Here is a 21,084-nt window from a genome sequence, read left to right on the forward strand (position 1 = left end):
ATTAAGAATATTGAGGTATCAGTGAATCCAATGCATCAGCAGTGCTGAAGATGTTTAACATTTTGTTTGTTTAACTGCTTGTATGATGCAAAAAAATTCATGTGGTAAGCACCAAAAACGTAAATAGGCTGCTCTCAGATAATGCTCTATGAGTATTAATGTGCTTAATGTGTGCCAGGAAAACCACACCTTTACATCACCATTACTAGCTAAGGATGGGCTCATGGATTTATGCTCTATATGCCAAGTTATGACTCATCCTTTTGCATGTTCCAGAATCAGATTCATCTGACCTTTTATCTTCAGCTGTTTAGTTTGGGTGAGCATGTGCACACTGTAGTCTCATATTCCAGTTCTGGGGAACTGAAACGAGCGGAACCCTGTGTGATCTTCTATTGAGGCTGAAGTGGAACTTAAGAGAAACTATGTTGCCTGAAAACCCCAAGAATACCAGTAATTTCTGGATGGGGGTGTCTGCTAAAAGCCGCAAACTTTACGTCAACATTTTCCCACAATGATGTTTGATGAAGCAGTTGGCATTTGTCTGCATGATTTTATGAATTGGGCTTCTGTCACGTGATTGGCTGAACGAGGAGGCGTTCCTTATGAAGTGGGTACAAAATGTATCAACAGCATTACTAAGGTCGAATAAACTTGCAAAAATGGTTGTAATACTCAACTAGGCAAAGTGTGTGTGCGCGCCTGCTATCGATAATTCTGTCTCTTCTAGCAAGCCTTACTTTATGAAGTATTTCCGGGTCCTTGAACGTAATCAAAATACGAAAAAAACGGTGTCGGCTTAATAGTTTATCATCACTGATTTTTCTTTTGGACATTTTTATCGTATAATTATCGTCCTTTTATTAAACAGACTGCTTTCTCAATGTGAAAAGCAAAAAATTGTCACAGAACTGATCTTGGCACGAAAGTGGCTGTTTGCAGATTTTGACAAAACAAAAATATATATATACACAAAGACACAAGTGGATGCAGTTTCTGTTTCCTCTTACAATTTCAGACTTCATCTAACAGTGTATTTCAGCTCGGATTATTTTAGCAGTTCCCAGGATTTGGGAAGTTTGTGTTAAAGAATGGCGTCACTTCAACTCCGGGGGACCTGATTACAAACTCAAAACATATGTACGTATTTTTTAGTTTACTAATATATATATAATTACAACTATATAGTGCATTTGAGAGAAATAATTAGACCAAGTGGTTTCTCTAACAGTTCCTCTGGTTCAACTACCTGAGGAGGAAGTCGCCGTAACTCGGGCTTGGGGCGGGGCTATGTGTTGCGCGTACGATGATTAGTTGACGCGCAGAGGTGACGTCATTTCCAAGCGACAGTGATAGCAGCAGATTTGGTTTGTATCTGTATATGTAATAGAGAAAATATATCTATAAGCGAGAATGCACATTATTTCTCATATTTTGGGTTCCTTATCAAGCGAACTCGGGCATTTAAATAGATATCCTAATGCAAATAAATACAGAAAATAGTAAATTAGCTCTAATGTACTATATTTACTACGGGGGGCGTGGCTACGGGACTTCAGACCCGAAACAAAATCTGGGGGGAAATATTAACGTCCAAATGTACTCTTAAAGGCACAGTAACAAAAACATTTGATCATTATATAAGACATGGACACAGAATGTATTGATATTATATAAAAGTAGTTAAATCAATTAAATAAAATAAAAAATAGTGGACAACTTAGTTTCCGTTTGTTAGACCCAATTTGGGTTTCGGTTTACATTTAACGTTTCGTTTTCTAAAATTATGTTCTACTTATTTCAGCAGACTTTACCTAATGTCTGCATTTAAAAAAACCGCACAAGATAGTAAGTTGTTTATTGAATTTATTTATTTAGAAATAATACATTGTCAGGAATTTCTCCTTTTTATGAGCTCTACGTTAAACGCGAAATAGTCACGCATGCTCAGAACATTCGCCAAATTTCAGACAGGAAGTAGACGCATTTGCGTACAAATCGTGTTTCCGGTACGGATCGTGTAGCCACAATTATGGATACTTTTGCGTTTTATGTAAAGCTTCAAGAATTTCTGTTAAAAGGAGAAATTCCCGATAATTCCGCATGCCGTCGGAAGGTGAGACGGGCGTGTACGAATTTTATCATTAAAGGTAATAATAAGTACCGAGAGATTTTATAATGAAATAAAAAAGAGTGTCTGTCTGGTACAACCCTGCTTAATTCATCTGCTTAATTAATTATTATTTTTTTAATATAGTTTAATCTGTCAGATATCAGATAGTAATTTGATCTTTGTCTGTCAGCCCACTTGTTAAGACTCTGGGTTACTGATCGGAGGGTCGGGGTTCAATTTCCGGTATCGGAAAATGTGTCACTTTCACTTTTCTTAACCCTCTGTGCTCCAGGGGCGCTGTATCATGTCTGATGTGTATCGCTAATAATGATCTGCCATGGTTCTGGATTCCCAACCTAATTTATTAGCTTATAATTCTTTTTCTTCTTTCGGCTGCTCCCATTAGGGGTCGCCACAGCGTCTCCATACCCCCCTGTCCTCTACATCTGCCTCTTTCAACCCAACTACCTGCATGTCTTCCTTCACCACATCCATAAACCTCCTCCTTGGTCTTCCTCTTTTCCTCCTTCCTGGTGGCTCCATCCTCAGCATTCTCCTACAGATATACCCCATGTCCCTCCTCTGCACATGTCCAAACCATCTCAATCTCATTTCCCTCACCGTGTCTCCAAAACGTCCTACATGCGCTGTTTCTCTTATAAACTTATTTCTAATCCTGTCCATCCTCGTCACTCCCAACGAAAACCTCAACATCTTCAGCTCTGCTACCTCCAGCTCCACCTCCTGTCTTTTACTCAATGCCACTGTCTCTAAACCATACAACATCGCAGGTCTCACCACAGTCCTATAAACTTTCCCTTTCACTCTCGCAGATACCCAAACAATTTTTGTTTGTAAGAAAAAAAATGTCTGATGATAGTATAAGCAGAGAATTATTTTGCTGTGCTGTTATGCGCATGCAACAATCATAAAGCACCTTCTTTTTCTTTCAATCTCAACTTTTTCTTTTTGTTCTATTAAAATAGATGGCAGACTCTTCTACGTCGGCCCCAGTAATCAGTACATGCGGCTGGTTGTCCTTTCAGAGGAAGAGAAAAGGTCTGTTCTTACGGAGTGCCACAACAACCCTGATACTGGGAATCACAGTGGCATCAGAGGCACTCAAAACAGGGTTACTGCTGGATACTATTGGCCTACAATTATCCAAGATGTGAAAGACTGGGTAAAGTACTACAGAGGTGGAACTTTACTTTTACTTCTACTTTTTTTAAGAACATGTCTACATGTGCCACGTCTGATTCGTCGATTTATTGTCATCACCTACTTGTATCGGCTTTGTAATTTTGTTAAAAAAGAACAATGTGTTTTGCTTTTTAGGTCGGATCTTGTCACCGCTGCCAGTTAAATGAGCCCATCAAGAGTGGTGTGCCAGACTTGCATTCTATTAAGGTACTGCTTACAATGTCTTAGCAATCTGATTAGAGTAGCAAGCAAATATTTTTGTCATACTGTGTTGACTAAAAGGCCCGATGGTCTGGAGGGAATGAGTATGAGAACGACTGAGGGCGTGTAAGAACAACTGCGTGAGTGAGTGAACGGCTGAGAGAGGGAGTGAGAGAACATCTGAGGGATGGAGGGAGGAAGTGAGGCAAAGAACAACTGAGGAATGGAATGAGTGAAAGAACAACCAAGGGAGAAATTGAGTGAGTGAGAGAATGACTGAGGGAGGGAGTGAGTGAGTGAGTTAGTGAATGACTGAGGAAGGGAGGGAGACAGAGTGAGTGAACGACGAGTGAGGGAGGGAGTGGGTAAATGAAAGAACAAATGAGGAATGGCGTGAGTGAGAGAATGACTGACTGATCGAGGGAGTGAGTGAATGGTTGAGGAAGGGAGTGAGTAGGGAGTGAGAGAACGACTGAGGGAGGGAGGGAGTAGCTAGTGAGAGAATGACTGAGGAATTGAGTGGGGAGTGAGTGAATGCTAGTGGGAGGGAGGGAGTGAACGGCTGAGGGATGGAGGGAGGGAGTGAGTGAGTGAGTTAGTGAATGACTGAGGAAGGGAGGGAGACAGAGTGAGTGAACGACAAGTGAGGGAGGGAGTGGGTAAATGAAAGAACAAATGAGGAATGGCGTGAGTGAGAGAATGACTGACTGATGGAGGGAGCGAGGGAGTGAGTGAATCGTTGAGGAAGGGAGTAAGTAGGGAGTGAGAGAACGACTGAGGGAGGGAGGAAGTACCTAGTGAGAGAATGACTGAGGAATTGAGTGGGGAGTGAGTGAATGCTAGTGGGAGGGAGGGAGTGAGTAAGGAGGGAGTGAGTAGGAAGTGAGAGAACGACTGAGGAAGGGAGGGAGTAGGGAGGGAGGGAATGGCAGAGGGAGGGAGTGAGTAGGGAGGGAGTAAGAGAACGACTGAGGGAAGGAGTAATGAGGGAGGGAGTGAACGGCTGAGGAAGGGATGGAGTAGGGAGGGAGTAGGGAGTAAATGAGTAAGGAGGGAGTAAGTAGGGAGGGAGTGAACGGCTGAGGAAGGGCGGGAGTAGGGCGGGAGTAGGGAGGGAGTGAACGTCTGAGGGAAAGAGGGAGTGAGTGAGGAGGGAGTAAGAGAGCGACTGAGGAATTTAGTGGGGAGTGAGTGAGTAAGGAGGAAGTGAGAGAACGACTGAGGGAGTAAATAAATGAAGAATTCAAATTAACACGCACACGCATGCACACGCATGCATGCGCACACACACACACACACACACACACACACACACACACACACACACACACACACACACACACACACAGTACAGATTGATCATTCAAGGACATCTATTCAATCCAGTGACCTCTTGAATCTTTTTTTTTGTTCTCTATTATTTTATTCACAATAATATTTAGTGTGTTTTGTGTCTGTATTGATTGTATTGTGTCTTTTATATCATTTTTGAGTTACATATGACTAACTGTTCTCTATCTCCTCCGGGGTTTTAGTTGTGGAGTGCGGTTGCCATGGAGATTTCCTGTAAAGAGACGAAGTGTGCAGTCAATGCAGAGCGGTGGCGAGACAAAGATTCTGAGGATGAATGGGACAAAGTGTGCGGCTTGACAAAGTGGGAAGAAACTCAGGTGCTCATCACAAGCATCACCATGCATACAACAACTTATACAGTGGGGGAAATAATTTTTTTATCCCCTGCTGATTTTGTGAGTTTACCTCCTTACAAAGAAATCTAGAAGTTTATTGTAGGTTTATTTCAACAGAGTTAAAGGATTCTGACTTCCACACCCCCAATTTAGTCCTGTACCTTTAGGAAAGAACTTCTAATATCAACTCGTGACGTGTATAAAAGACGTCAGTCACAGAATCAACCTCTTCCATTCAAACCTCTCCACCACCATGCGAAAGACCAAAGAGCTGTCAAAGGACACCAGGGACAAAGATTGTAGACCTGCACAAGACTGGAATGGGCTACAAGACCATCAGATTGTTGCCTTGGCTGTATGTTTTGAGTCTTTGTCATACTGGAAGGAACCATCCATGACCTATCTTCAGTGTTCTTCTGAGGGAATGAGGTTCTCATCCAAGATTCTACAGTTCATCTCCCTGTTCATGTGGTGAAGTCTTCCTGAACCCTTGAAGAGAAAAGAAAACAGTCCCAAAGCAGAATGTTTCCTTCTCCAGGTTTGACAGTGGGGATGGTGTTCTTGGAGTCATATTCTGCATTTCTTTGCCTACAAACACAGTGAGTTTGTTTGATGCCAAAGAGCAAAATTTTGGTCTCATCTGACCACATCACATTCTCCCAAGCCTTCTCGAATCATTCATGAGCAGAGGGACCTCAGTGTGTTACCAACGGTTTTCGTGGTCTCAACTCCCTTGAGATCATTAACGAGATCATTAACAAGCTCCTCTTGTGTAAGTCTGGGTCGATCCCCCACCTTTCTCAGAATAATCCTCACCCCATGAGGCGAGATTTTGCATGGAGCTCCAGAGCGAGGGCGATTGTCTTGTATTTCTTCCATTTTCGAATGATCGCTCCAACAGTGGTCTTTTTCTCACCAAGCCTCTTGCTGATGGTTTTGTAGCCCATTCCAGCCTTGTGCAGGTCTACAATCTTGTCTCCGACGTCCTTTGACAGCTCTTTGGTCTCGCCCATGGTGGTGGAGAGGTTTGAATGGAAGAGGTTGATTCTGTGACCAGTGGCTTTTATACACATCACGAGTTGATATTAGAAGTTCTTTCCTAAAGGGTAAAGGACTAAATTGGGGGTGTGGAAGTCAGAATCCTTAAACTCTGTTGAAATAAACCTACAATAAACTTTTAGATTTCTTTGTACACATCATGAGTTGATACACCCTTGTGGCTGAAACAAATCTCCATACTCCAAACTCTAGTGGAACATCTTTCCATGAGAGTGGAGTTTATTATAAGAGTAAACATAGAAGGGAATCCTAACGTGCATCCAGCATTCACAGCGCTTTTCCACATTTAGTTATGTTACAGCCCAAAACGGATTAAATTAATTACTTTCCTCAAAATTCTACAAACAATACTCCATAATGACAATAGGAAATAAGTTTGTTTAAAATCTTTGCAAATGTATTCAAAATAAAACAGTATTCACAGCCTTTACTTTGATGAAGCGCCTCTGGCACCAATTACAGCCTCAAGTATTTTTGAGTTTGATCCTACAAGTAGGCACACCTACTTTTGGGCAGTTTTTCTCATTCTACTTTGCAGAACCTCTCAAGCGACATCAGGTTGTATGGGGACCGTCGGTGCACATTTTCGGATCTATCCAGAGATGTTTTATCGGGTTCAGGTCTGGGCTCTTCCTGGGCCACTCAAGGACATTCACATAGTCCTCCCGTAGCCACTCCTGGCTGTTTGCTGTTGGAAGATGAACCGTTGCCCCAGTCTGAGGTCCAGAGCTCTCTGGAGCAGGTTTTTATCAAGGACGTCCCTGTACATTTCTGCATTCATCTTTCCCTTGATCCTGACTAATCTCCCAGTTCCTGCTGCTGAAAAACGTCCTCACAGCATGCTGCTGCCACCACCACCACGCTTCACTGTAGGGATGGTATTGGCCAGGTGATGAGCGGTGCCTGGTTTCTTCCAGACATGACGCTTGGCATTCATTTTATTTTTTTATTAATTTGCAAAGATTTCAAACAAACTTCTTTCACGTTGTCATTATCATTTTGTAGGCTTTTTGAGGATGGATTTGGATTGTACTTAATGTCAACAGTCTGCTAAAAATGAACTCAGGACTGCAGTTTCCATCTGACCACCATCACTGCACACCTCAACATTGTTCAGCTGTAATAAATGAATTTTCGGTGCCATGTGCACAGATTCCCTCTTGAGTCTTGTTCCTCTCAAGATTTCTTCCTTATGCCTTCTCAGGGAGTTTTATTTTTGCCACAGTTGCCACCGGCTTGCTCATTAGGGACAAACTTACACTTATAAAGAACACATTTATGCATTTTTTTTTTTTTTACCACATTATCTTAGTAAAGTTTTCCATTGCTCAGTAAATTTGCTACAAATTATATTGGAAATTAATAATTATAATTATAAAATATAAATTAATGGATTAAATCATTAAATCACATTTCTGTCCATATAGTTCAAGGTTTTTTTTATATCTCTTTTCACAGTGGACATTGTCTCAAAGCTGCTTTACAGAATGTAATAATTATAGAACACAAATTTAAATATAAGTGAACTACGTGCACGTATCCTCGATGAGCACGCGTAGGGCGACTGTGTTAAGGAAAACTCCCTTAGATGGAATGCGGAAGAAAACTTGAGAGGAACCAGATTTAAATGTGAACCTGTTCTCATTTGGGGCAAAACTAGAGTGAGGTTATAAATCGTTAAAACATTAAATACACTGGAGAGTAAGAAATACCATGAGCCTGGATTTAGGGGCAAATATGCCATGCATATTTGGGGGTGGCAGTGTAGGAAAGGATTCCCATTCAGATGCATTTCCACGCTTCACCACTAGAGGCAGATACACAGTTTACCACTCATGATAAGTTACCTCTGACATCACAGTGCACCTTTCTCCATCAAGAGTATAAAAGGCCAGAACACTGAGCAGCAATCATTAGACATCACGCAACTTACCGATCGGCAGCTAGCAGACGACAGCAAGAATCACCTCACATACGATCAATCCTAAACTCAGTAAAGTTTGAGTGTTCTGAATCCCGAACAACCTCCTGATCAGCGCACACCAGACAGTGAAACTCCTTTACAGTTGATCCTTCGAGCTAGAGAGTAAACCTTGTATGTGATTAGGACTTTTTTGAATATTGATTTCCCAAAAAATAGTCTATGAGTAGTTTGTAATTCATACAATTCATGCATATTTGGGGGTGGCAGTGTAGGAAAGGATTCCCATTCAGATGCATTTCCATGCTTCACCACTAGAGGCAGATACACAATTTACCACTCATGATAAGTTACCTCTGACATCACAGTGCACCTTTCTCCATCAAGAGTATAAAAGTCCAGAACACTAAGCAGCAATCATTAGACATCACGCAACTTACCAATCGGCAGCTAGCAGACGACAGCAAGAATCACCTCACATACGATCAATCCTAAACTCAGTAAAGTTTGAGTGTTCTGAATCCCAAACAACCTCCTGATCAGTGCACACCAGACAGTGAAATTCCTTTACAATTGGTCCTTCGAGCTAGAGAGTAAACCTTGTATGTGATTAGGACTTTTTTGAATATTGATTTCCCAAAAAATAGTCTATGAGTAGTTTGTAATTCATACAATTCATGTTTATAACGTTAATTGATTTGTTATTCTGGGTTGTTTTAGTGCTCAATGACCCGGACTGGATTAAAGCAGGAGCCAGAAGAGGTCGCATTGGGAGGATTCAGCGACGGCGAGTGCTGCATGTGCGGAGGACACACCGATTTCCTGGAGCACCGGACTGAGCACTTTATTAAGCACAAACACGAGCTGTGTTGCCATTTGTGCCAGGCAAAATTTTCCCACAGGAACTCCCTGATCATGCACATGCAAAACGCCCATCCCTATTACTATACGTCTTGTAAAAGCTGTAGGATGTACACGGACACTACGCAGACCCCAGACATGGAACCTCTGCCTGAGGAGGTGGAGGAAGTCATAATCAAGAACGAGGAGGTGGAAATAAAGTGCATGAAGGAAGAAGAGGAGGAGGGGATGGTTTTCGGAAGGATGGAGCAGACTGAGGAAAACGGCTTTGCAGAGACTCCAGAAGATAATATGATGATCACCGGAACCTTGCATGATCATACCTATTTTTGCACACAAACATGCAATTCTGCCAAGGAAACACCTAATAACATCGTTATGTACACCAGCAATGAAAACGTGCTTGTTTTTGTTAATAAAACCGACCACGGAATATCCCATACTCGCTCATATACCGAAAATGACCAGCAGGGGACTCCAGTGGATGATCAGACTGTGTGCAGGGAAATACATGATCACAATTACTTTTTCAATCCAAGCCTTGCAAATCATGACAACATGCACGTGTCTTATGAAACAACAGACACAGATCTAGAAAGAACCGAAAGTGACCAGGATTCAATACAGGAGCATGATTTGTTATGCATGGGCTTGCTTGATCATACGTACTTCTCCAGACAAAGCCTTGAAAATCACACCATTCTAAAACAAGAACCTTCACCCAGCACATGCAGTTCAAGTGGACACGAAGAACCAGAAGACCCAGACCGATGGAACCAGGACACTACGAATAGTTACGGAGCAACTTTGTTGGGATCGCAGCTGGAGCTTAATATTAAGGCGGAGGATGAGGATAGTGAAATCGAAACCATTCAAGAAGATTTAGTCATTCAGAGATGTGACCATGAGGACAGCGACTCTTTACTCACAGGTAATGAGGATAGCTCAGAGCCATGCAGTGCTGTTTCTTTAGATTCTACGAGCAAAGTTTGGAGTGTTTGTCCAAAACAAATCAGTCAAATCAATAAGCAGGAACCGCTCAGGTCTTTCGATTCTGTAAATTCGACCAGAGACCAGACCACTTCTTTTCCATGTTCTTTGTGTAAAATAGTGTTTGGTACAAAAGAAATGCTAGTGAACCATAAAGCACAGAAGCACCCTTTGGCCAAATTTATGTGTGTGATGTGCCGGAAGCTGTTTCCCAACCAGAATATTTACATACAACACATTTGTAACATGACCAAGGGCTGCACTGAAGAATCGCCAACGCCATCCAACAGATCGAACAATCCAAAACGCTCATTGCTCTTGATTCCGAACCCTGTGTCCTCATCTGCTGATGTAGAATCTTCTAAGCAAGTCAGTATCAATAGAACTGTATCCTATTCAACATCAAGTTTGCTACCCAAATGCTCACTCAGCTCCGATACTCAGAAGGTCAGACTCCATGCCATGACCACCAGGTCATCAAGTGCCCAGCAAAAGAAGGCAGTCTTAAATGGAGACCAAGGACAAAGGACGACTCCCATTTCTGCAGTTACTCAAAAACAAATTGTACAGGTGCTGCTTTCAAATCAGTTGCAGGGCAAAGGGGCACCTCAGACTCCTCCTTCTTCTGGGACACGCAATTCTACAGTAACTCAGACAGTACGTGAACGGATTCAGGATTTAACGTTACAGAACTCCAAAGTGGTGGCCGACACTCCTACAGGCAGTGCAGAGTTGATGCCAAGCGTTGCCTTGCCCCTGCAGCACCAATCATATGAAGTCCACTTGGAGTCCACTCATTTCGCTCAAGTCGTTAGCTCGGTTTCTAACTCAGTACAGGTAACAGGACAACTACCTGAATCTACTGTTTCTAGGTCTCCTCTTTTGCCTGAGATCTTTCCTTCCTCCCAGGGGCCTTTGAAAATAGTCGGCATGTTTGTAAACCAGAGCAAGGAGCTGGCCCTGCAGAAGCGCATGCGCCAGAGTTGGCGCTCGAAGGCCTTGTTCCGGTGCCGCCAGTGCGGCGCCGTGTCGCGCCAGTTTTCGCTCGTTGTGCGCCACCGCTATCAGCACCTCGGGCCACGCCTCCACAGGTGCCAGTGCGGCCGAGCTTTCCGGCAGCTGATGCATTTGCTGCGCCATCAGGTCCAGCACGCCGAGGCCACAAGCTACGTCTGCGCTGCCTGTGGCCAGATGTTCCGCGGTACGCAGCAGCTGGTCTGCCATCGGCCCCCCTTTAGGATCACAGCCTCGATGAGTGAAAAACAAGCAAATCAAAAGTGCAGGAACGTGTTTCAGTGCCAGTGCGGCCGTCGCTTTACGAGACCCGCCGCCTTATTGTGGCATATGTTAAAAACCCATATGCTCACAAACCGCGTTTAAAAGTAATTCTGCTGGATTCTTTACAGTAAATGATGTTTGATGAAAAGTTGTTTGTTTCAAATTGAAATGAAGTGCTATCACATGTAGTGAAATAGTCACTAAAGATCTTTTATAGTGGTTATATTTTTCTGATGGAAAATAATCCCTTCGGGCGCCAGAGTTCTTGTGGTTGTGGACTGGATAATCATACAAGATGTTCTGCTGAGTCTTATTAAAGCTACACTAATTACTAAGAAGCTTATTTATATACATTTGTTGAATTTGAATGGTGTATTTGCTATTGATGTATATTTTTTATTTTATTTTTTTTATTATATACACACTTTTGTAATGGACAGTAGAGGTCAATCTATGTTTATTGACTGAAATTTTCCACAGAAATTTATGGAAATTAAAGTAAATAAACGGAACATAAAAACATGCCAGTTAAAGTTAGCTATAGTTATTAGTTAGCCAATAATAGGGGACTTATATGTAGTCGATCAAAAATAATACAATTTCAACCCTGCACATTCGGCAATCGCATGCACACAGCACACATACTGCAGGGCCACTGAGGCCACACCCCCTATAATCACCGTGCATTCCTCAATAACAACACATTTCCTGATTCCTGCACACAAAATAATAAAATGTCAATTTTAGCGATTAAGTAAATTGCATACATTTTGCATACATAATTGTCAATAATGTAATTTTATCAAATCTGTGTTTGCATGCATGTCAGATTCTAACCAAACAAAATGTTTGTTTTGTATATGACAGTCCCCAATATTTTTTAATTTTTTATTCCCATACATTTCTGTAAATTCCTTGAAAAACCTGGTAAGTTTCCAACTTGAAATATTTCCAAAATTCCCCAGATGAAGTTCCCATGGAAAGTTTCTGGAAATTTACAAGAAATTTTCCACCCCTTTGCAACCCTACTTAGAAAAAAAAATAAAACTTGAATTCTTAGGGATTCTTTGGCTTGTCAGCTTTAAACATTGTAATAATTCAGTTAAATTTTATTTGTATGGTACGTAACAATAGAGATTCAGCTTAATTAGTCTCTGTAGGTTTATTTATAACAAGCGATCCAGCGGTAATGGTGGCCAGGAAAAACTCCCTGAGATGATTGAGCGGACCAGACAAAAAAAAAAAAAAAAAAAACATCTTCATCTGGGTAACATCCTGATATTGATCCATTATAGATTCTATCATTGTTGTGTTTATCTGTTCATTTATTGTTCCTTTTTCTGTAACTGTTCATTTACATTTTGCAGCATTTGGTATTGCCCTTATTTAGAGCCAATTACAAGTAGAGGTTGACCTATAGTGGATTTTACCGATAGCTAGGTTGGATCGTACTTGCTGATAATCAATTAATCAAAGTAATCAAGTTTTTTTAATGCATACTGGATAAAAAAAATAAAAAAAAAGAAACACTCCATGTAATTTTGTACTGGACTTTTTTTTTTGGAGTGTTTTTTTTATTTTTTTATATTCAATTTAATTTGTACATTCACTGTTTTATATATATATATAAACAGTGAATGTACAAATTAAATTGAATTGAATTGAACAGTGAAATAACAATGAATGTTTAAATTATATTAATAAATATCGAGGAAAATAAAAGACGCATTCAAACTGAAACACAAAATTAAAAAAAACAGTTACATCTGAAGTGAAACAGCAGGTGGTATCAGAATTTCGCCTCTAGAGGCCACTCTTGCACTGTATAACGCAACCTTAAAAAACAGTATGGTTTTTTGCCTGAAGTTATTGCAATCAACTATTGTTGCCGATTAAATGGCAAAACTGATGAAACGGTCGACCTCTACTTAAAATGTTCTAGATAAAGGTAGATATGCTTTGCTATTATTTCCCAGTACCATTTTTAGAAAAAGAATACACTTTAACTAGCCAACCTTTGAGCAACTGAAAGGGTGTGATAATGTGAGGCATGCAGGTGCAGTGTAATGTAATTTCTAAAGAAATATGAAACACCACAGTTGGAGACCTCTGTGGTGAACACTACTAATACACAAACTTAAAATTGCTTTAGTAATGAAGTGGTCTTCCCGTGGGCTCACCACCTGCAGGAGGGACCGTAAGGGACGGTGCTGTGAGGATTGGGCAGCAGTCGAAGGCGGGGGCCTGCTTAGACTGCTGCCCCCGCGACCCGAATTACGGATAAAGCGGGAGAAAATGAATGAATGAATGAATGAAGTGGTTTGGTTTTCCGTTACAGCTGACATCATTTCATGGCGGGACTAAAGTTTTTTCCTCAGTTGCTTAAGGTTCACTGTTGTTTATTTGTCAATGCCACTATATCTGCAGACATACAGAGGAATTGAAATACACTTTCTCTTTTCTCTCAAGTGTTTTCATTGTCAATGCAATATTGAAAGTTTGTGTGTAAGTGGAATGTTAACTTTTAAACACTCATGCTACAACCAGCAGGGGCAGAATGAAACCTTTATTCTTATCATACAACAGTTAGATCCAGTTAACTAATTAACTGGACAAGTATACCAAAATTATAACAGCACTGGGAATCTTTACTGTTCACTTTTTACTGCTTTTTTTTCTATTGATAGAATTGGGATTAATAACATCAGCTCCCATATTTGGTACACATGCGTACATGAAAATCTGATAAAATGGCGTCATTTTCAAGCCCATGCACCTCCTACAGGAACGGCAAATTGTTGCGTCGTTGTTTAATGGTGCGTGATGTCTGTTTAATCATGTGGAAAAAAAAAAAAAAACATTTTACATTAAAGTTTCATTAAACGAACATTATTTATGGCATTCGTTTACCATTAACGAACTTCCGCATCAATAAACTGTGTTAATAAAGTAAAAAAGTAACACGTATCCCAACTTTTGCTTAATTGTTAACATTGCGCACCTGAACCAACCCGACTGTATTCAGACCATGATTAAATCCATACCATATAAAGGATGGGCTTTTTTTTAATTGAAAAAATAAAAGTGTAAAACTTTAAATCTGAAACCTTAATTTCGTTTTTAAAGAGGTTTTGATTATATGTCAACTGATTAACCTAAATTGTGTATGCAGCACACTGTTATCAGGAACTTTCAGAACATTTTAATTCAGGTAGGTAATTTTCAGATGTGAGTCCTAAAATGTGGACGTGGGGGTGGAGGACCAGTCAGTTTTGCAATTAATAGGCACAGATAGTTGTTGCAGTTATCGGCAAAAATCCATACCTATAGTTTTTCCGGCTTCCGGTCGGCTGTCATTACGAGAGCGGCCTCTAGAGGCGATTCACTGATGCCATGTGCTGTCTGTTTTTTAAACATAGGACTGCATGCTGCATGCATAGCGCTATAATTGAATCCTAATTTCTAATTTATTAAATACATAATTATATTAATTAATTAATTGATATTTATTTTAATTTACCACATTTATGATTTATAACTGTTTTTTTTTTTGTTTTGTTTGTAATAAAGTGCAGCACTATTTTACATGGAGTATTATGTTAGTTTGTTTTTGTTTGTTTTTAATCCAGTATCCATAAAAACTGTCGATTTATTAACCGCCTTCGGCAAATACGATCCAACCTAGCTACTGGTATTGGTCGACCTCTACTTTTGATAAGAAATTATATTGCCATAATGGGCTTAATCTTACTACATTAATTTGTATTGCATGATTACAGTATTATGGAAATTATGGTATGTCAATATTTAGGTGAATAATTTATGCGCCTGGTGTTATTTAAGTAAATCTTAATTAAAATCTTTAGATTTACAGTACAGTCCCTTTATAGAGGTGGCATTAATCAGGCAATCTTTATAGCAGTTTTGCTCGCTTTTGCTTGTAGTACAGTTGGTGCCTGTATATAAATACAGTTGGCTTTGCAGCAGGTTTAATAAAAAAAAAATGCTTACTTTCTCTGCACCTAACGTTTATAATCCAACAGTAATCCGTAAAAAAAATAAAAAAAATAGGAATAGTCAGTGTTCTCAACACTGAGAAATCGCTTGTGTCAAAAAGCAAAAACCAAACAGAGCCATGTTTAGAAGAAAAAAAAAAAGAAAAAAAAAACCCCAGCTTGTGGTTACAAGAACTATTTTTATTTCTACAGTTTTGGGGGAAAAAAATACCTAACACATTTTTGTCAAATTATATGTCTCGGACAAGATTATAGCATTCTTCACTAATATAAGTTATAGGTATTTGGTGAAAGTGGTTCTACAGATACAGTGGTGTCTTTATTTTTTGGGACAAACAAGATTTTGCAGTGTTTGTGGAGATTTGTGCTTGTTTAGAAACAAGGGTGTCATTAAATTCGGGTACTGGTGTAGATGAGGTAAGGACTTTTGGGGTGCATTCAACATTCCAATTAATCCCAAAGGTGTTCATTAGGCTTGAGATCAGAGCTCTATAGCGAGATCTTTCACTTAAACCCATGTAAAGCATATGTTTATGGAGCTGGCTTTGTTGTCAGAGGCATTGTCATGCTGGAACAGGTTTTTTGTCTCCTAGTTACATCTGCAGTATCCAAAGACATCCAACTCTGAGGTAACATTTAATAGCCACAGCTATTTCTTTATGTATCTACAATTGTCGAATTTGAAGTGCTGTTTTATTGGACAATATTTTTAAACATCAAATGCATAGTCTGGTTTGCCAAAAATTAATTTTTGTTTTCCATTGATTTAAGCACAGATGGGATTTAAAAAGATGCTATGGGTTGCCTGGAAATCCATGAAGACTAAAATATAGACTCCTAAGACCAACCTTACGAAATCTTTTTACAATTCGAATAATTTTTTTTTGTTTGGTTTAATGCCATACCTGGATTTCAACCCACAAACTCAGAGGACCATAGTAACTGAATCAATGAAGGGTATATAACATGCCGCACTAAAGGAAATGTGTAGCGTTACAACAATTTCAATGAATGCAATAGTAATCAAACAGGATAGCCGGCTAGATTTAAAGATCCTACATGATTTCAAACGGGTGCAAATCTATTAATGATAACTGACGAAATAAAAACAGTTCTTAGTCGCAGACTTTTGGCCTAATTGGACTGAACTGGCCCTAAAATGGACCTGCTGGAGTGGGCTCAAAAGCTTTGATCACTTTGTCATTTAAAGTAACAAGGAATTTACATAGAAATACAGTTTCACTAAACCTTCAAAGCATCAAACACTGAACCCCATCCCTGTTGTTTTTTTTCAGTGATGTAGCTATAGACACATAAATATTGTCATAAATACATTTGATTTTTGTCATAATCACATATCCAAAAACAGTAATCTTTCTGTTTGAAAAGTCCATGCAGCCACTGCAGCCCTGGAGGTTTGTGGAAAAATGTATCATAAGTCCTTTATTCATGCTGATCAAAGTAGCTTTGTGCAGTTTTGATCTGAGCCTCCACTGTAGCGTTTCAGAGGAGAACTATGCCACATGTCACCTGTTTGAAAAAAAGAACACAACATAAGTAACCTATAACTGATATGGCATAACACTATGACATTAAAACTTTATGAGCGGTGAAGTGAATAACACTGATTATCTCTTCATCATGGCATCTGTTAGTGGGTTGGATTGATTAGGCAGCAACTGAACTTTTTTGCCTTAAAGTTGACGTGTTAGAAGCAGGAAAAATGGGCAAGCATAAGGATATGAGCGAGTTTGACAAGAGCTAAATTGTGACGGCTAGACGACTGGGTCAAAGCATCTCCAAAACCGCAGCTTTTGTGGGATGTTCCTGGTCTGCAGTGGTCAGTATCTATCAAAAGTTGTCCAAGGAAGGAACAGTGGTGAACTGATCGGTAGCAGAGTTATGTCAGAGAAAAGGCTTTAAATAATTCCACATGGGAAGCCATCAGGTTAAGGGATTTTGCCATTTTGCATTGCAGTGATGGAGTCTAAAATCTCAAGCAGTTGAATTGGTTGCACTATTTTATCTTTTTTTTTCCCAATTCAATTTTATTTGCATACTGCTTTTAATGGTAGCTTTACAGAGATAAGTTTTAAAATGTATACATTAGTGCCTATAAGTTTATCCTTCATGAGTGAACCAGTGGTGACAGTGGAATGGAAAAACTCTGAGATGGTAGGAGGAAGAAACCTTGAGAGGAACCATACTCAGAAGGAACCTTCATGGATCTTAAGGCTGTTCATGTGGAAATGTAAAACGAGTTGATTTTGGTCCTTACCCACCTTAAAGCCTGTCTGCCACCCACTCTCGACCCATACCAATTTGCCTTTCACCTGAATAGGTTAAGTGAGGACACCATTTACACAGTGCTTCATTCTGTCCTGACTCACCTGGACAACCCTGACACTTATGCCAGGAAGTTGTTTGTTGATTTCAGCTCAGCTTTTAACACAGCTAGCCCTTCCAAGCTAGTCGTGAAGCTGAATCTGCTTGGCATCAGCACATATCTCTGCAACTGAACTTCCTAACAAACAGTCCACAGTCGGTCCGACAGAACACCGTTACCTCCTCCAGTCTCACTTAAAGAAATGGGGTTCCTCAGGAATGTGTATTTTCTCCTCTTTTACACTCGCTTTTCACCTATCAAACAGCATCGTTAAGTTCACAGATGACACCACGGTGGTAGGCCTGATCACAGGTAACGATTAGACGGCTTACAGGGTAGAGATCCAGCACCTAATAGCGTGGTGTGAGGACAATAACTTGGAACACAACACCAAGAAGTCGAAGGAGGTCTTTGTATACTTTAGACGAACCTGCAATCACACTCATGCCCCCATTCACACAAACAGAGCAGTCCACATCTCTGAGGATCTCACCTGGTCCCTGAACTCTTCTATCCTGAACAGAAAGGCACAACAGAGCCTGTATTTCCTGACGAGACTTAACAAGTCCCGCCTGTGTTACAGGATACTGGAGAACTTTTACGCTGTACCATTGAGAGCATCCTCACTAACTGCATCTCAGTGTGGTACAGCAGCTGCACTGCTTTGGGCCCTTCAGAGGGTGGTGAAAAATGCCCAACGATGCATTGGCACACAGGTACCAGATTGGAGGAAAATTACAAAAAACGCTGTCTGCATAGGGCGAGGGGCATTATCAAAGATACCTCTCACCCCAATCATGGACTATTCCCCCTTCTTCCTTTGGGCAGACTCTAAAGGTGCCTCAGAGCCGCACAAACAGACTAAAGAATAGCTTTTTTTCAGGTGGCTGTTACTGCACTAAACAGATGATCATTATACAATGTCAAAATACACAACTAGATTCTATACACAACTGCATTCAGGTGTTGGTTTTTTTTTTGGCACCGCTTATCAACTATGCATTTTTGCACCATCCATAACTTGTTGATCACCGCACTACTGTATATTCCACCCATATTCATTATCTATATACTGCAACACACAACATTCATACTTGTACACTTATACAACTTATACTAATTATATCATGTCATTTGAGCATGTTATCCTCTATACACAATCTTTATTTAGTATATTGTATATTACTATATATATACAGTGAGGAAAATAAGTATTTGAACACTCTGCTATTTTGCAAGTTCTCCCACTTAGAAATCATGGAGGGGTCTGAAATTGTCATCGTAGGTGCATGTCCACTGTGAGAGACATAATCTAAAAAAAAATATCCAGAAATCACAATGTATGATTTTTAAACTATTTATTTGTATGATACAGCTGCAAATAAGTATTTGAACACCTGTCTATCAGCTAGAATTCTGACCCTCAAAGACCTGTTAGTCTGCCTTTAAAATGTCCACCTCCACTACATTTATTATCCTAAATTAGATGCACCTGTTTGAGGTCGTTAGCTGCATAAAGACACCTGTCCACCCCATACAATCAGTAAGAATCCAACTACTAACATGGCCAAGACCAAAGAGCTGTCCAAAGACACTAGAGACAAAATTGTACACCTCCACAAGGCTGGAAAGGGCTACGGGGAAATTGCCAAGCAGCTTGGTGAAAAAAGGTCCACTGTTGGAGCAATCATTAGAAAATGGAAGAAGCTAAACATGACTGTTAATCTCCCTCGGACTGGGGCTCCATGCAAGAACTCACCTCGTGGGGTCTCAATGATCCTAAGGAAGGTGAGAAATCAACCCAGAACTACATGGGAGGAGCTGGTCAATGACCTGAAAAGAGCTGGGACCACCGTTTCCAAGGTTACTGTTGGTAATACACTAAGACGTCATGGTTTGAAATCATGCATGGCACGGAAGGTTCCCCTGCTTAAACCAGCACATGTCCAGGCATGTCTTAAGTTTGCCAATGACCATTTGGATGATCCAGAGGAGTCATGGGAGAAAGTCATGTGGTCAGATGAGACCAAAATAGAACTTTTGGGTCATAATTCCACTAAACGTGTTTGGAGGAAGAAGAATGATGAGTACCATCCCAAGAACACCATCCCTACTGTGAAGCATGGGGGTGGTAGCATCATGCTTTGGGGGTGTTTTTCTGCACATGGGACAGGGCGACTGCACTGTATTAAGGAGAGGATGACCGGGGCCATGTATTGCGAGATTTTGGGGAACAACCTCCTTCCCTCAGTTAGAGCATTGAAGATGGGTCGAGGCTGGGTCTTCCAACATGACAATGACCCGAAGCACACAGCCAGGATAACCAAGGAGTGGCTCTGTAAGAAGCATATCAAGGTTCTGGCGTGGCCTAGCCAGTCTCCAGACCTAAACTCAATAGAGAATCTTTGGAGGGAGCTCAAACTCCGTGTTTCTCAGCAACAGGCCAGAAACCTGACTGATCTAGAGAAGATCTGTGTGGAGAAGTGGGCCAAAATCCCTCCTGCAGTGTGTGCAAACCTGGTGAAAAACTACAGGAAACGTTTGACCTCTGTAATTGCAAACAAAGGCTACTGTACCAAATATTAACATTGACTTTCTCAGGTGTTCAAATACTTATTTGCAGCTGTATCATACAAATAAATAGTTAAAAAATCATACATTGTGATTTCTGGATTTTTTTTTTTAGATTATGTCTCTCACAGTGGACATGCACCTATGATGACAATTTCAGACCCCTCCATGATTTCTAAGTGGGAGAACTTGCAAAATAGCAGCGTGTTCAAATACTTATTTTCCTCACTGTATATATATATATATATATATATATATATATATATATATATATATATATATATATATATATATATATATATATATACATATACATATATTATTACCATCTTCACCTTCTGTACATATGGACCCCATACTCTTATTTATCACACTGCTATTTATTTATTCTAAGTAGGCCACTTATGCACTTCTGGTTAGATGATAAATGCATTTCATTGGCTCTGTACATGTACCTTGCACAATGACAAAGTTGAATTTAATCTAATCTAATTTCAGAATATCCAGATCCTTTAAAAATTGGATTTACCCCAATTTGTCAGATTCAGAATCTGTGGGATAAGCCTGGAGTTTGTTAATGTGCTAGTAATTGTCTTGCCTTTCTCTCATGTTTGTAGGAGTACAAGTTAGCTGAGAGTTCTCTAATGATAGTTGGCTATACAGTGCTTTAAGTTCTAGCCTTTTTTAAAGTAATTTTCCTTACTTCAGAGTTATAGAAAGTTGAACCATTTCTGCATAGACAACTGAATTAGCTATTTTATTTTTTTTACATTTTGTAACTTCTTACTGGCATTAAC

The 21,084-nt window shown here is 40.1% G+C and overlaps 2 protein-coding genes across 10 annotated transcripts in view; one reads left to right on the forward strand and one right to left on the reverse strand.

The window, feature by feature from the left end:
• The first annotated feature begins 763 nt into the window (after positions 1-763).
• LOC310723404 (uncharacterized protein) lies at positions 764-11,462 on the forward strand. 9 transcript variants are annotated; one of them, XM_083536378.1, is made up of 5 exons: positions 764-1,140; positions 3,100-3,296; positions 3,452-3,523; positions 5,053-5,187; positions 8,906-11,462. In XM_083536378.1, the coding sequence occupies exons 2-5, from the start codon at positions 3,138-3,140 to the stop codon at positions 11,414-11,416; spliced, it is 2,877 nt and encodes a 958-aa protein (XP_083392504.1). In that variant the 5' UTR covers positions 764-1,140; positions 3,100-3,137; the 3' UTR covers positions 11,417-11,462. The 9 variants fall into 9 exon arrangements, with proteins under 9 accessions (XP_083392504.1, XP_083392505.1, XP_083392507.1 ...); XM_083536379.1 differs by lacking the exon at positions 764-1,140 and adding an exon at positions 1,251-1,367; XM_083536381.1 differs by lacking the exon at positions 764-1,140 and adding an exon at positions 1,725-2,150 and having other exon boundaries at positions 3,100-3,312; positions 5,053-5,171.
• Positions 11,463-13,866: 2,404 nt separating this feature from the next.
• Positions 13,867-21,084, reverse strand: part of kcnn4 (potassium intermediate/small conductance calcium-activated channel, subfamily N, member 4) — a 58,469-nt gene continuing 51,251 nt past the window's right edge. The window contains exon 9 of the mRNA XM_083537836.1: positions 13,867-16,860. Within this exon, the coding sequence (XP_083393962.1) occupies positions 16,857-16,860 (4 nt within the window). The 3' untranslated portion in view covers positions 13,867-16,856. The remainder of the gene's footprint in view (positions 16,861-21,084) is intronic.

Source organism: Silurus aristotelis (genome assembly GCF_946808225.1).
Source record: "Silurus aristotelis genome assembly, chromosome: 1".
In the NCBI taxonomy this organism is placed as follows: Eukaryota; Metazoa; Chordata; class Actinopteri; order Siluriformes; family Siluridae; genus Silurus; species Silurus aristotelis.